The sequence below is a fragment of the Serinus canaria genome, chromosome 4, assembly GCF_022539315.1.
Source record: "Serinus canaria isolate serCan28SL12 chromosome 4, serCan2020, whole genome shotgun sequence".
NCBI lineage: Eukaryota > Metazoa > Chordata > Aves > Passeriformes > Fringillidae > Serinus > Serinus canaria.
Window position 1 is genome coordinate 49,827,303 of NC_066317.1, and position 17,159 is coordinate 49,844,461.

Genomic DNA, 17,159 nt, shown 5'->3' on the forward strand with positions numbered 1-17,159 from the left:
AAAAATCTTTTGAATGCATCACAGAAATGTGCTTGATCAAATAACATGAGCTTGCGAAAGCAAAAAATTCCCTATGCATTTTTAATGACTGTATGTAAACATTTTTATGCATTTTGGAATTATTCAAAAAACTATTACACCATAGCCTTTAAACATGTATTACTGACCTGCAAAGTACTTTGATGCTGATGTATTGTAAAGTGCTTTATTATTAGCTAGGCCCTACTTGTAATATTGGATGGGAAATGCAAATGGATTCCATTTCATATGTATGAAAGAATGAAAAAATAATGAAATAAAACAACACGAGTATGTCTACTCTTTTGGAGACTAAATACAGCTGTGTTTCTTCTCTTACTTGCTTTAGGGACATCTTTACATTTGAAATATACTTACTGTCAGAACGAGTTTTTCTGTTTGGAGCTGAAACTGCACATTCACAAAGAAAATGGACTTCAGCAATAGCTAAGGTAATACTGATAATTACCTTTTTCACTAAGGCCAGGAGCCTTTGCACAAATAATAAAGTGCCATTGTTAGCTTAAAACCTTTGAGAAGCCATTATTGATGAATACTGATCTCTCCTGCATGTAAAGATTTCTTGTGCAGCAGGAAGAAATAACTTTTGTGATTTAATGTTTGAAACAAGATAATAAAATGTGAAAGGAATTGGAGGAGCAATTGAATGCCGACCTTAGGAATATGCGAAACGTGCTCTAATATAAAGACATATACTGTATGAGTATATTTCAGCTAAGTTTTTTATGGTTGCAGTTCTATTAAATTTATTTGCTAAAATGAAATTCATAAGGCAGTACCATATTTTATACTGTTCCAAATGTTAATAATCACGTTACTAATTAAATCAATGGTAGTTTAAGAGCAAAAATGTTTGAATTGTAGAGCATGAATGGAAAAAAATGTTAAACTTGATTTTGCATTTTAAATTTAGTGTGTCTGTGGGCTTATGAGTGTGGGTTTTATATCTCAAAGTTTGAGGTTTTTTACTGTGACCTTAATCCTGGAATCCTGTAGATTTGCAATATTTTGATTTTGTTTTTTAGGGGCAGAGGGTTTTTTTCTTCATCTGACTGACCCCATTTTCTTTGGTAGCATTTTGTTCCCCCGGTGGCTGAATCATTGTTAGAGCGAGACTGTGACCTTATTGGGCAGCTGTACTACAAAGATTGCCATAACCTGGATCAGTGGAGAAAAGGCTGGTTTGCTATAGAGAAGTCAAGCCTTTATTTTTGTCTTGAAATGGAGGATGCTGAAGAAGATTCCATATATCTAAGGAGGTTGCAAGAACTAAGTAAGAATGTCTAGTATTCAGAAAGTGTTCTGTGGGATTAATTCACTCTTAAGGACATTTCTATTACATTTCAAAGTAATAAATATTGAGAAGTTCAGTAACTATTCCTTCACATGAGTCAGATGTTCTTCCAACTCTTATCTAAATATGGGGTTGGTTAATTTCTGTCTTGGGGTTTTTTTTCCTACTTTTTGGCACATGCCAGGGAAATTTTTCACAGCTTTAAAATGAATGATGACAGTTTTTGTTCCAGTTGCAGCAGTATCTTTCTTACAAGAGTACAGAACTGAATAATAATATATAACCTTTTGGGATTATTGTCTCATATTTTTGACAGGGCAGAAATACTCACTGCAAAACACATTCTTGACATGATTGACAGGTCTAGTTTTAAAATACTCAAACATACTGGAAAATTATAATTCTCTTGGAAAACTATTTCACAGACTAATAGACTTTTTCCTATACAAAAAATATTATTTGCTCAATATCACGATTTGGAAAGATAAGAATATTTTTATAAATAATCCTCTATGACCAATTTTATATAATTGTTTGTAATTATGCTCTGAATCCAATTTTAAGCATATCTGCTCTACTTGTTTTTATATTGAACAAGGCAATATGTTACATAAAAAAATACATATAATTTGAGGTTTATAATAAAGTAACAGAGAGAAGATAATTTAGCTGTTTATTGATGATGCTCTTTATAAATGCTGACAGATTGTGGACTATTTTGCAGGAGCTTCCCTAAATACCATTGGGTTTTCTACTTTTTAGTTACTGCCACCTTATATTTGGTGTAAATAAAACCATGAAGGTGGTTTTTAATCAGGAATGTTTTTATGCCTCTAAGTGTCTTTTAACTTGTGAATACTTTTGATCCTAATTCAAAATTAAAAGATTAGGCATAAGGAGAACTATTCCTGATATTTTTTTTGATGATGCAACTGTAACTGCCTCTGCCAGAATAATAAGAGCGTGCAAAATCTGTGTATATTATATCTCATGTATAAAAATGAAACACTTTTGACTTTCAGTTGAGAATTTGCTTTGCTTGGGGTTTTTAATATTAATTGTATTTCTTGGAAATATTATATATCCAAACTCTTTTCTTTGATTTCTGCTTTCTCCAGAATATATCTGCTTCACTATTAATACTGATTTGTGTAAATGAAACTTGGAAAATAATGAATCATTTGTGGAAGTATAGTAACTTACCTTCTTAATATTTGACTCAGTAAATATAAATGAGGCTATAGCCTCATGTATGATACAAAAACATCATGTAACACGCAATGTGTTTATTAGTTTTCATTGGTATTTTAGGACTCTACTTTCTCTGGAAATTAGTTGAAATAAGGTGTGGATTATATATGACATGCATTTTGAGAAATGAAGTTGTCAGAATTTCAAATTAGTAAGCAGGATACATTTAATTTACTGGTTTTAGAATAGTGCATGCTATAGTTTTTAAGCAGTGCAGCTGAAAGCTATCCAGATGTAATTGATGTGTGCTGTACAATGTAGGTGTTTTACAGGGTGCTTTTTTTTCAGGGATAACATAAGGCAACATAAAGAAGGGTGGAAATGATCTTCATGCTAAACAGATAACTTGCATTATCTTACTGTAAATATGTGCAGCCATTAAGGTGCAAAAAGTTAATGGATTCCTAAATCCAGCTTACTTCTGAATCATTATGTCTTCTACAACTTGTATTTACAAGTTGAGTATAATAAAACACTGTAGCATATTTTCGCATTAGAAAGTATGTTTAAACTTTCTTGATAATGTTTTGTGTTAGTTTTTCTTATAAATGTAAATGTGGTGTGGTATTTTGTGGAGTTTTGTTACAATTATCAGCAGCATTCTTTATTTGCAAAGTTAAGGAATTCCATGCTCCTTTTGCCACTGGAGATAATTTTGAAAAAAACAGTTCTGTCTGTATTGCATGTATGTATGTGTTTGTCTATAGAAATGAGCTGTGAAGGTCATATGAATGTGTATGTGTTTTGTTTTCAGCAACCAGCAGTGTGATGCAAAATGGAGAGAGAATAGATGTCCTGCTGCTTGTTGAAAAAGGAAGGTAGGGTTCCTATCTGAAAAAATATTTTAGCTATTTTTATAGTCATATCTTAGAATTATGTTCATAGGTTCTGGAGTTTTTTCACTTAGGGCTGATAGCAAGAGAGTAAATTTGCAGAGTTTTTAAAGGTAGGAATATCTTTGTGTATTAATTACATTTTACTCTGTGTCACAAAATGTTAACAAGCACTACTTAATTAAAAACTGTTTTCCCACTGAGAAAATTATTCCCAGATTAGTCTGCCAATAATGACTTCTTCAAAAGGAACTAACTTCTTTTACCTTGTGAAAAAGGAGTACCTCTTTGGAGCTTTTACTACAAACTACTTGATTTTTTTAATTCTTATGTCTCAGAATTCTGTATCTCAAACTGCCAGGGTCAGGTTTGAGAGGATATGAATGAGCCCTCTGGTTAATCTTATTGTAATATCTGATCTCAGTTAACAATATACTGTCTAGGAAAAAGCATCCTTACGAAAAAAACATGATCCATATCTGCTTCTAAGGAGGTAATATTCCGTGGAGATGACTGTGTCATATTTATTGTGCTAAGGGAGGGTGGAACTTGAGGTGAGGTAGGTATTTCTGCCTCAAATATGGGTACAAATTCAAAGATGAAAGTAAAAATTGTGGAAGATAATTCTTAGTTTTTAATAAGTTGAGGCTTTTTATATTTCAGTGATAGTTTATTGGACAGGAGTCTGTCTTAAGTGGTGCAGTATTTATACAGTCTTCTGAACAGCCAATAATAGGTTAGTAAATAAAGGGTGTTTTTCTCTTTGGCAAACAAATAAACTTCATGGATACCTTTGAAATCTATTCAGAGTTGGAATAGCTTGTCAAAAATGCATTGTAACTTGTATGTTCTGAATTTTAACTCTTTCTAGGATGTTGTGTAAGTTTTAGAACTGAGTAAGGCTATGCAGGTTAGAAGGAAACACTTTTTCTTGTCTTTTTGGGGGAGGGGGTTCTGTTTTGTTTTGGGTTTTTGTTTGTTTGTTGGTTTGGTTTGTTTGTTTATTTTTTCAAAAAAAGCATATTGAAATATGCAGTGTTAAGTAAGCTACATACACCAAACAGGGAACCTGGGTATCCTAGTCAAGGATGGACTAGGATACCCAGTGCAGTCCAAAGATGGATATAAACCAAGCATATAATTTCATAGGTATTAATGCTGAGCAAAACTTTCAGCTCCAAGTCAGGGTTTATTATTTATTTCATTAATATATTTCTTTCAAGTGAAGCAAGGTTTTCCCTGAACCACTCTAGTAGTTTTAAGAAAATTATAGACTATTTGGAAATAATTTCAGCAGGCAAACTGGCTGATTTAAGGTGGACATGAATATATTTAATTTTTCTTCACTGAAGTCTGCCATAAAAATTTTAAGTGCATAGTCTTCATAATATCTTAAGTATTGAAAGCCATATGGGTCTATAGGCTTTGGCATGGTGATTGTTTTTAGGATATTGCTTCAAAACTATCCAGGTGTGCAGTGCAATTATATGAGATGGCATCTTAAAGTGATAAGCAATTTAATGTGTGTGTGGAAGATGATTAAATACAAAATCACCTTTGTCTTTAGACTCAATTACTGTAAATGGAAATAGAGCCACTAATCTTCCTTGTGCTCCTCCAAACTCTCGATAAATTAATATCCTTGAGATGTCATCAGCATCAGCTAAATGAAATGTCAAAGTCTCTAGGTTTTCCTATTCTGTTATTTTGTATCAGTGCTTGTCTAATGTCAACTGTGGCACAGATTGATCACTTGGAAGAGACTCTGTGTAGCTGATGACTTTCTTGTTAACTTGTTAGTCGCTTAAATGCAGGATAAATTATAAAATAAATAAAGAATAGTATTGAAAGAATTAAGTTAAACAATTAAGAATTTTTCCAGTATTAGGAAAAGTTTAGAAGGAAAAAAACAACCCAACAACCATAAACCAAAAAAGCCACTCTCCTTTGCATTAAAAAAATAATGTGGTGAATTTCTTACAGTGTCTCATTAAATTTTATTAGAAAGTTTTTTGAAAATTTCTTGAGGTATTTTTCTACTGAATTTCCATTTCTTACAAATACTTATGCTGTTTGTTTCAAGTCTCAGTCTTTGGACTGATTAGTTAGGGAAAGTCACACATTTACATGTATCATACCTTTCTGTTTCCCATCCTTTCAGTTAATTACTGTAAGCAAAAGAATGACTTCAGTTGTTACAAATGGACTTCTCACTTAAGAATGGTTGCATATGCAAGTAAACATTTTCCGAAACGATAAAACCTTCAAGTCTTACTGCTGAAATTATTACAATGTAATAAATCTATGAAATCTTGATTCTTGAAAAGATAATAAATTTGGGATAAAAAAGTAACATTAATCTGATACATATCTACTCAGAAGAAGAATTTGCAATTACTTTTGGGACATAATGTACATAATATTTTAGAGTTTATATAAAATGCAATAATTCAGAGAGAATGCTACCAAAAAAGGCAGCATGTGAGATTTTCATTAATTGTCTTAGATATTAATACACCTCACTCCTACCTTTTTTTTTTTTTCTACCTCTTCCTTTACCCTGCTTGGCACCCTGCTGTTCATTTATTCTCTATATGACATATTCAGCTGATAATGTCTATCAGCTCAGAAATAAGAGGGGGCAATCATACCAGGTAATAGCATATCATCAGAGGCTGAACCACACTGAAAGATTTCTGAAACCACAAGACTGCTTCTCTTTTGAAGTATGTTGTCTTTTTTGGAGCTCAATGTACTCAGTGTTTTGAAGCTCAATGTAAATTTTCACCATAATTTTAGATGACTTTTAATTTTACATTTTTTTTTTTCAGATCTTGTACATGTTAATGCTTGTGTTTGTGTATCTTCACTAAAGTAAATTACAGAACACACTTTTTTTAACACCTACTGGAATTTTATTACATTCTGGTCTTTATTGGAGCATATTGTCCGGACTCCTAGAACTGTATCTAACTCAGCTGGAAATCTTGACTTCTCACAGCACTGGGGTGTATACTTTCACACCCTAATCAGGTGGCCATTTGCCCCTTCTTGCTTTCACTTTCATAGCTGAAATATTCTAGTTTCGTAGTTGAAATGCTTCTTGACTTCTTGCTAGAAGTGGCAAACCATTTTAAGGCTTTCTGTGTTTGAGGCTTCCCTTTGTCACAGAGGTCTCCTCTGATTTGATCCATATTCAGTCTTGATTTTTTCCCTTGATCTCTGTATTTTTAAAATGCTTGAAGTGACGGGTGATGCTTAACCTTCTGTTGCTATCTATAATATGCTATCCAAACAGAAGTTGCATAGCATAGTGGTGAAACAGCTACTCCAGTGTAGTTCAGCAGAGGCCAGCAGAGGGATCTGCACCATGAAAAGAAGGAAGTTGTCTGAAAACATCTGTATACAGTAGTTTTTAAATATATCTTCTATATGTGGAATTTAATGCAAAACCTCTAATGCTAAGTTTTAAAGAAACAGTTATACAGGTAGTTCAGTTTCAAACATTTCTTGCATTTTTCTGAAATAACTTAAGCTCTTTCTTAGGTGTCAGTGAATGTTTTCAGACCATAATATAATCCAGATGGTGCTTTTTTTTTTCCCCTGTTATGCTTCTGATGTGGTTAGCTCTTTCTTATTGTGGATAATAAACCTTCCCTACATCCTGGCACAATTTCTTTAGGCTGATGGTTCATTCAATGCTTTCTTCTTAACCCTTTGATGATAACAGTAAGTTTTCTCATAAAATGCAGTTATGGGCACAAAGTTCTAAAATCCAGAATTAATATAAACTTAAGAGTCAGATGAAAGGACTTGTGCTTCCAATATGGTATGCTGGATGTAAGACCTTTTGAAGGGTCCCTTGATTAAATATTGCTTGAAGAAATATTTTTAATGGAATATCCATGCTTCAGTTGCAATTTGATTTTGCAAAACAATTTCATATTGATATTTACATTCTTAGTACCTCTGTTTTCAGACAGGTAAATTATTAGAATCTTGTGGGAATTGCCAGAGGGCACTGAGTTGTGCCAATGTCTGCTTCTCACTCTCCCTGCCCACCTTACCCAAAATCACCTTAGCACTGCTTTCCCAATGCACAGCTGTGCAACAAAGCCTATAGACATAGCTGAGGCTAGGGGTCTTTGCAGGATGGGTTAAAGAGAAGCCTTTGCACTCTTGTGGATGGTGTGTGGTCACATTTGTTGTTTGTCTGATTTGTGTGGTCACATTTGTTGTTGCTGGGGCAGAAGGATGTGCTGGTAGTCAACAATAAAGCTGTGTAGTTAATGGTAGCTTCCTTAATGTTGAGAATCATTGATCTGCTGCAGTCACTTGTGCCAATTCAATTCTCTCAATTCACTAGGGCAGAAACCTACATTGGCAGGCTGCCTTGTTTGCTTGAGTATTTAAATTATTAATTTCTTGGCTATGGACTGTATGTGCTTCACTCAACATAGCAAAAATTCTGCCGCTTTTCACCATGTTGTCATTATTGCTAACTATTTGTTATGAAATGTGAGATCTTTATCAATTTTTAGAACTGAAAAATAGCACATGGTAAGCATACTATAGAATTTGTGTTGAAGGAATTAATTTTGCTTCAGTCTGTGGAAAATAGTTGGTAATCTATATGGTAGATCTTCATAAACATTACAGTATAAATTCTTTCAAACATGATTACTTCTATAAACTCTTTAAATTCCTCAGTTTTGTGCTACATGGGACATCAGGATATTTCACCCTTTGTTTATGCTTAATCTTAAGCTTTGGATTTAATATTACTTTATATTTTGATAATGACAATTAGTTCAGTGAGAAATGCATGTATTTGTTATTAATTGTCTGAAAACTCTGTGAAAGAGATAAACACAGAGGTTAAATCTGCAAAGTTATCTCCGTTGTTTCATGAAGTTCTGTAGAAGACTTCTACTGTGCTTGAGGAAAGTTCTGCTCTTCTGCTGGAAAATATTTCCCCTTTCCTTTTCATTACTTCCAGGTTCAAGGAGATAAAAAAATCCTTTCAATTTAGGAAAAAAAATATTTGTTAAAATTGTCCAGAAGGACTGAACTTAGAAGAATGGTTTTTTGCATCTTATTTTTAAATTGTTTTATGTTTTTCTGATTTAAATTTATCCCAGGTGTGTTCTCTCTCAGCCAAAAATTATTGAGGTTTGAGATGAGCTTTTTAAGCCACTTCCATGGGGAATTGACTGAGTTCTGAAATGTGTCTGGCACTAGTTAATTTTTTTGTTTGTCCCTTTTTTGCTCTTGTGGTATTGTAATGAAAATGTGTCTCTGATTTATCTTACTTTTTGATGCTGCCACTCTGGAGATTTTTGACTTGGCAAGTATAATTTTTTCAAAATTAATTAGTTGCCTTCTATGAACAATCCATGTTCCATGATAACAATATGATTTTCATATTTATATTTCTTAGCAGCAATTTCTCTTGCATGCCTGTTTTGGTCCCTTGGGACTACAACTTAAACAAATACCACATTTTCTTTGCTAATTATTAAGTGGCCTCTTCCTCTGTAACTGAATTGAGCTCAACAGCTTCTCAAATTTTAGAAAACAATGAGAACATCATCACTTTGTACTTCTGAAATCTTTTTTCTAATGTGATGCATTGAGGGGAAGATGGAAAGATCCATAAAATACAAGGTGATCTTTTCCACACAGTTTAGGTATTTCATATATCACAACAATTGATTGACAGGCCCATGATTAGACTTTCGTATCTCTATGAAAAATGCTGATAAGTTCATGTGACCTTTGAAGTTCAGTACGGTATTTTTTCTTTCCTCCCCTGGTATCAATTCATTGATATGCAGCAGAGTTGCCCTTTTCTTGTTTAGAAGTAATAATATTTTCACTTTACAATATGTGCTTCCTGTATATATCATAATTCTTTGGATAAAAAATAATCTGTTGAGACTTCCATTTATCCTTTTGCATAATACCGTCATGTGAGTCCTGCTGTTCTGCAGGGGAAATAAACACCCAGTAAAATGCATATATATGTACATTTCTTGTGTTGGAAAGCACCATTAATCTTTTATAAATCATTGTCCTAACCTCTTCTGGTCTGTGAATAATAGTAGGAAATGAGTAGAGTATCTTGCACTGTCAAATTTTTTCTACTCCTAACCTTTTACTTCCTTATATATGTATGGCAATAGCAATGCCAGAAAATGTGGTGATGTATTCTTTGGAAGGCATTGATTGAGAACTACCTGTTCTGACAAGTCTTAAGGAAACTTTGGACAGCACTGAATTAGGCTCACTCATTTTGCTGCAAAAATTGGAGAGGTTTTTAAAATTTTTTTTTGTCAGTGGAAGAGAGAGGCTGTGTTTCTACTATTCAGGCATATGTGGTAGTTAACATGACTTTTGAAGTAATGAAGTAAAGACTTCCTCAGAATGTGGTTCAATGGGATGAAATATTTTAGTGTCATCTACTCTGCTGCTGTAAGGCTCGGTCTGTATGGTGGATCCTGAGAAAAGTTTGGATCCTGGCTGTGTGTATGTAATATATCAACTGCATCCCCATTTCCTACCAAGATAGGAATGCTAGAATGAAAACCTTTATAAAAGCAAAATTGAAAGACATTAACAAAAAGAAATGAAATTACCTATTCCCTCATCATATAAAATCCTTTCCCCCTCCAAAAATGAAGTAATCAAAATAAATATATTTTCTGTTTAGATGAAACTGGTTTTATAGAAGTTCAGTAGAGCATTTTGACTTATCCTAATTAGAGAATAAATGGTCATTAGAAAAAATTTGATCCCTTACATGTCTTTAGTGGGAGATAAGACAAAAGTTGTGTACAAAAGTTTGCTCACTATTTTAACACTTTAAAGAGCTGTTTATTACACGCATGCATATGGTTGGATATGCCCCCTTAAACTTTTCAATTTTGATATTTTCTCTTAGAAGCTAGCTTGTCAGGGTGGCACATAGGAGATTACTGTAGCACGCTTAAATAAAAGAGTCAGAACAAGGCTGGGCTTTGAGATACAGGCAAAGTGTTCCATTAACTTAATTCCACCTCAACTCGTAGCTTTTTCATCTATGTTCCTTAGCTTTGTGGTAGTGGATGATCATTTTGATACTTGTGTAAGCAGGGAAGTTCAGTATGTCTCAGCTACTCTATAGAAGAGGTTGGTGTATGTCTGGGGTGCTTTGGGTTGTGAATACAAAAGAAGGAAAGCTTTTTACGGTGTTGAAGGTTGTCTCTAAATTTGTTTTCTTCTTAGCCATGGCTTGGATGTATGAATGCATAATGTAGGAGTGAGACTGAAGAAGAGTAATTAAAGTGTTGGCAGGTTCTTTCAAAGGCTTGTGACAGTGTTTGTGGATCTTCTTTCATTTTTTATGGCACTGGTAATACAAATGAATTTGGAAAAAAAAGATGCTGTAACAATAGACCACCATCACAGCTTTATGTTGTGAAAGGTGTCTTGATGTCTCACTCCAAGTATATATATATTTTTTTCTTTTCTGAACATCTGCTTTGTTGCCATGGTGCAATAACATCAGTTTTTCATTTCTTTCCTGAACTCAAAATATTTTTATAATTTTCAGAACGCTATACATCCATGGCCATACAAAGCTGGATTTCATGGTCTGGTATACTGCAATTGAAAAAGCAGCAGGTACAGATGGTAATGCACTACAAGATCAGCAGCTCAGCAAAAATGATGTTCCTATTATAGTGAACAGCTGCATAGCGTTTGTTACACAGTATGGTAAGTAGAGTGGATTTTATTCAAGCTAAGATCAGTTTATATATTACTTAAAGTAAAATGCCCCTCATTAGCCTTGACATTCTTTAATGAGATGGTGCAATATACTACCACACAGCTGAGAATGGCCATTTTGGGGAAATACAGCTCGGTAAGTGCCCTTTATGGACACTTTTCTCTTTTAATTATTGCATTGTTTGCCTTTTGAAACTCAGCCTCGGGGTCCACTGCCCCAGTGCAGACAACTCAGCCCAGAAAATAAACTCTGCAAAACTGGAGAAGCTGTCTTGCAAGCTGGCATTAACTGTGGAGCTGAGTTCAGTCTTAGGCTGCTGTTTTTTCAGTGAAATAACCTAAGGATTAGTTGGTCAAAACTAACTTTCCATGGCATTAGGTTATATGCAGATGATGTTTGTGTCCTTTTACTACTGCAAATTCATGAATTTTCTTGTGAGATTGCTCAATGCATATCAACCCTGTGCAAATCTGGTTTTGGTATAAATGTGTCTGTAACCTCTGTCAATGAGAGAGCACCTAATTCCTGTTTGAGTCATTGAAGTTTAACTAAATAACCTTTGGATAGAGCAACACTGCTGTATTGTAAATAGTTGTATTCGGGTTACACTTAGTGCCTAAAAGTAAAGAAGAAAGCCTTTGCTAAATTATTTTTAGTTATTAGCAATAGAACTGAAATTTTATAAAACAAAAGTTTTGACTTCAATAACATATGCAGTGATTGAAGGTAGTCATGACTTCATTTTAAACTATATGTTTCCTTTTTAATTTTACTTTAGTGGTTTTTTTTTTTCATGTAAGAATAGTAGCTGAATGATGTCTTCCAGAACATCAGAAAAATCAGAAAAAAGGGTATTTTCTACTAACTTGAGGCTTTTAAGAATGAAATATTTCAGGTTGGATGAATGCAGTAATACTTTGAGTCTTAAGATGAGTTCATCCATAGAGTAATAAAATAGAAGGAGTTTTCTCATGAAAACAGCTGTGTTTTATGTGCAATATAATAGCTATCATCAAAGCTTCTTCTCTTTACTGTGCCTTTCGAAAGTACTGTTTTAGGAAGCCCTGAAGAGGTTTGGGGATTTGAAATGCCTGTAGAATACTCTTGAAATAGTGATCCCAGGCTTGCTTACTATTATGATGAGTATTTTTGCAAAGAGGTCTAGTTGGGTAGAAGAAGACTTGGCAGTGTTTTCACTAAAAAAGGGAGAATGAGTAAAAGGTCAGAAAGATACTGTTAGGAAATGCAACCACATCTAATTGTTTGGCAGCCACATATCATTTTCATGTAATGATGTCTGGAATTCTTGAAAGAATACTTAATTTTACATTCATTTATTTTTCTCTCCTGTATTTTTGTGCCTTAGGTTTAGGTAGCAAGCAAATCTATCTTAAGAATGGTGATTCTTCCAATGTGGCTGAACTGCTGGAAAGCTTCAAAAAAGATGCAAGAAGTGTTAAACTGAGAGCAGGAAAACATCAGCTTGAAGATGTGACAGATGTACTGAAAAGTTTTCTTTCTCAAATAGATGATGCACTTCTCACTAAAGAACTTTATCCATTCTGGATCTCTGCATTAGGTAAAGTATTCAATAGCATTCCATACAATAAAGGTTGTATGTACATTTTCAGTATCAAGTTTGAGGGGCTTGTTAATTTACTTGCCCTGTGTCAACCTATGTTATTTCATTACTGGCAAAACAATGCAGGGAGAAAAAAAATATTTGGGGCATGGCTGCAATAGACACATGTTAATCAGAGATGATTTTTATAATGTTCTTTTAAAATGTTAGTTTGTATATTGGAATATTTGCAAACTGCAAGAAAGAAGTGGTTTCCCTGCCAAACTGTGCTATAAAATTGCAAGCACAGCAGTAGGAGATGCATGGGAAATGCTGACAGAACGTTAGTTTCTATCTTAATGCATAGGAGTCACATAGGCATATTTCTGTGTGGCACGTTTTGTCTTTATAAAAAGATTTTAAAAGCATATTCCTCTTTGATTTTATTTAAGTTCAAATATATGGATGTTGCTTTAAATGAGCCACTAGATTTTCAGGAAATTAAAATATTATCAATGTTACACATTTTCAACCTTTAAACTCAATTTCAAAAACTAGAAGAAAAAGTATTAAGAGTTTATTCACTTACCACATGGTTAATTGCATCAGAAAACAGAAGTTCTGAGGCAATTTAGATTTGTCAGCTCTTTTAATTTAATAGCGTTATGATGATTCCCCTTCCTGATCTGTACACATGGCTAAAATTCTGTCACCAACATGTTTTATGAAAAATCCTTTCCTTAGGATTTTTCCCCTCCTGAGAAGCTGAGAGGCCTCAGGAACAAACTGTAAACAATTCTTATCTGCTGCTGTGGAATGCAACAGGGGTAATCTGTGATTGGTCTCATCAGGCTGTTTCCAATTAAGGGCCAATCACAGTTCACCTGGCCGGACTGTCTCGGTCAGAGACAAGACTTTGTTATTCATTCCTTTTCTATTCTTAGCTTAGCCTTCTGATGAAATCCTTTATTCTATTCTTTTAGTATAGTTTTAATATATTATCTATCATAAAATAATAAATCAAGCCTTTTGATACATGGAGTCAACTTTCTCGTCTCTTCCCTCATCCTGGGACCCTTGTGGACAATACCACAAAATTCTACTTCAGCTTTACAACAGAAAATCCTGTGCTGTTAAGTGATACAGAAGGTGCTTCTAGGAAGACTAAAACATTTAAGAAAATTGAGTAAAGGGCCTTTAAACTGTTGTTTTATTATTTACTTTTTCTTCCAATTACCAAAGAAACCAAAACACAGTCAGTAGTTAGTAGAGGGCACCATCAATCAGCTAGAAGATTTCTGTCCTTCCTTTTCAGAAACTTGAGAGAAGCAAGGGACTGAGAGGGAAAAGCTAATTAACTAAAATACAGTCTACATTAACTTTGTATATGTCCTGAGCATAAGGGGGCAGCACAGGGAGGCAGACTTAAGGTAGAGAGATGTGGTTGTGTTTCAGATACTGTCATTCCCAAAACTGGAATTCCTGACATTGTCCTTGCCATTGTTCAGCTGTATGTAACTTATTTACCAGCCCTTTCCCCTTGCTCTCCTCTAATCAGTCTTACATATGCTTAGATCCTTAAACTGCTTTGTACCTTCAGACACTTTTCCAGTAAATATTTAAAATATGAAAAGGTCTTTTCCTTTCTCATTGCTGGGAACTCTTAGAAGTACATTTGCACTTGTGCATACGCAGTTGCACTCACTCATGTACATGCACAAACTACAGATTAAATATGCTTTGAGAGAAAATGCAATTGCTGTTCTGGGCTTTAGTCTTAAACAGTGACAAATGGTGCTTGAATACAGAACTGTCCCTCTTTACTGGTGTTTCTCTGACCTGGTGTACAATAGTAGGCTTTTTTAATAGTATATTTTCAGCATTGCCTTTTTGAAGAAGAGGTTGATTTGGTAAATAGTAATTTTAAAAGTCTAGATGCTGCTAATGTAGTTAATGAGAACTGCTGTTGGTTTTTAGTGTGCATTGTTATTAATGCTCAACAATTATTATTTTCTGGCAGATACACAGAATGAAAAGGAACGTGTGAGGAAGTACAGAGCTTTTATTCAAAGTCTTCCACCAGTGAATAGAGCAACTTTGGCTGCTTTAATTGAACATCTTTACAGGTCATTGCAAATAAAGCATTGTAGCAGAGAAATTACTAAAATGTGTTCTCAGTATAACTCTACAATATATGAAATGTAGCTTGTTTCAATCACCAGTAATCACAAAAGCTTATCTAGTTGCAGCAATTAATTGCATTTGAATTCCTTTAATTGATAATGTGTTATTTCTTTGGTTGTATTTTTAGCAGTAGGTATCTATAAAAATCAATGGATTGGAAGAGCCTTACAAAGAGAGAGGGCTGCCAGTGTATGTGTCCAAGTAGGGTAATTTTTGATGTGGCTTCTTTATGCAATTTAATTTTACTCCAGTCTGCTAGTCTTCCAGAGGATTGTTGCAAATGGTTCTTGAAATTAAAATATCTTTTCCAGTGAAAATGTCCTTCTCTGCCATCTGTTTTGCACATATTAACTTTGAGAATTTCCTACCCTTCCTGTTTTTCATCAGTGGTCATTTTACAACTGAGGTAGCAGTAGAGAATATCCAAAATACAAACTTGTTTTAACACCAAAGGTCATGACTTATTCCTAGGTCAAATAAGATGTAGAAAATGTGTAAAAAATATGTGACAGGATGATTCTGAGGTGTCATGGTTAAATAGTACAGGTCTATGTTATATCATCTATTGAACAAGTCAGATTATATTTTTGGTGAATGACAGTGAGTATAGAATGTGCAGAAACTTCTCTTTACAGGATGTTCTATTCAGAAACTATGGGACATAGCCAGGTACATAGCCAGTGTAATTTAAAAATATTTATGTGATTATGAAATTGATTGATGCCATTATTTGGATAAAGATTGTACTAGATATTGTGTTTAAGAAGTTTCTAAGCATGTCCAGTTAGAGATATTAATATGATGTTGCATCTGTTCTGAAAGTAATGAGAATTCATGCATTTAATGGCCAAAATTCTGTAGTAGTTTAAAGTGCTTGCCTCTAAAAGAGGACGTGAACAACAGGACTGATAGGAAAACTTTAGTGTAGGGATAAGAACTAAGAAGGACCTAATTTCTTTCCACATTTTGTTTGATCTTTGATCTCAAGTTTGTAGGATGTGCTTACATTACATAATACAGTGAAACTGTGTTTGGCATTGGTTTGGCCTCACCTGGAGCGCTCTGTGCAGTTCTGGGGTCTGCAGTTAAAGGATGTTAAGGTGTTTGAATACATCCAGAGGAAGGCAGCAATGCTGGTGAAAGGGCTGGAATGAATCACCTGTGGGGGAGTGGCTGAAGACTCTGGGCTTTTCTACTTCAGAGAAAAGGAGGCTGAGGGGTGACCTCATTGCTTTGTGCAGCTTCCTGAGGAGGAGAAGGGGAGAGGGAGGTACTGATCTCTTCTTCCTGGTGTCCAGTGGTAGGGCGCATGGAAATGATTCAAAACTGCATCCAGAGAAGTACCAACTTTACATTAGGAAGGACTTCTTACTAAAAGGGTGGTCAGTTATTGTAACAGGCTTTTTAGAGGGATGGTGGATGAGCCAAGCCTGTCAGTGCAGTTGGACAGTGCCCATAGCACTGCACATGCTTTAACTTTTGGTCAGCCTTTAAGCGATCCAGCAGTTGGACTAGAGGATCGTTATAGGTCCCTTCCAACTCAGGTATTCTATTCTGTTTTTATTGTTTTCTATTCTAAGTAGTTTTGATATCACTTGAAATGCAGTTAGAAAGTTTTCATTTCTGTAATGAGAAATAAAGAGTATAAAAATATTAAATAAGTAATAGTACATGTTTTCACTGCATTTAATGTAGTTCCCTTTTGTAAGTGCTCTCCATATTCTGTAAAGGAGCCTCAGACAATCAAAGGAGCAATGAAACTATCTAAATATGTTCATTTTTCCTTCAACAGGGTGCAGAAATGTTCTGAAATTAACCAAATGAACCCTCACAATTTAGCTGTGGTGTTTTCTTCATGCTTATTTCAAACTAAAGGCCAAACCAGTGAAGAAGTCAATGTAATTGAAGATCTAATTAAAAATTATGTGCAACTTTTTCATGTACGTATCTTTATATGTATCATAACTGCTCAGATGTTAGAGATTCAAAAATATAAAAATCTGATTTAAAATGGTCTTCCTACTAGTTCAATGATCTGAGGATTTACAGGGTTTTTGAACTCTAATTCAGTGGATGTTTTTCTTGTCCTGCTTTAAATTTTATTTCCCAGTTAGTTTAACCTGGGTAGGAAAGACTGTTTATAGCATGCTGTGAGCTACTGTTTTCCAAAATGATGCTCATTCGCCTGGCTGTCAAAAGCTTACTAAATTGAGGAAAATTTTATTT

The 17,159-nt window shown here is 34.3% G+C and overlaps 1 protein-coding gene across 1 annotated transcript in view; it reads left to right on the plus strand.

Annotated features, from left to right (window-relative positions):
- The window catches only part of ARAP2 (ArfGAP with RhoGAP domain, ankyrin repeat and PH domain 2), a 115,613-nt gene that overhangs the window by 67,686 nt on the left and 30,768 nt on the right, over window positions 1–17,159 (plus strand). The window contains exons 17-23 of the mRNA XM_009101440.4: window positions 368–470; window positions 1,114–1,312; window positions 3,339–3,402; window positions 11,012–11,175; window positions 12,555–12,767; window positions 14,770–14,875; window positions 16,726–16,873. Coding sequence (XP_009099688.1) covers window positions 368–470; window positions 1,114–1,312; window positions 3,339–3,402; window positions 11,012–11,175; window positions 12,555–12,767; window positions 14,770–14,875; window positions 16,726–16,873 — 997 coding nt within the window. The remainder of the gene's footprint in view (window positions 1–367; window positions 471–1,113; window positions 1,313–3,338; window positions 3,403–11,011; window positions 11,176–12,554; window positions 12,768–14,769; window positions 14,876–16,725; window positions 16,874–17,159) is intronic.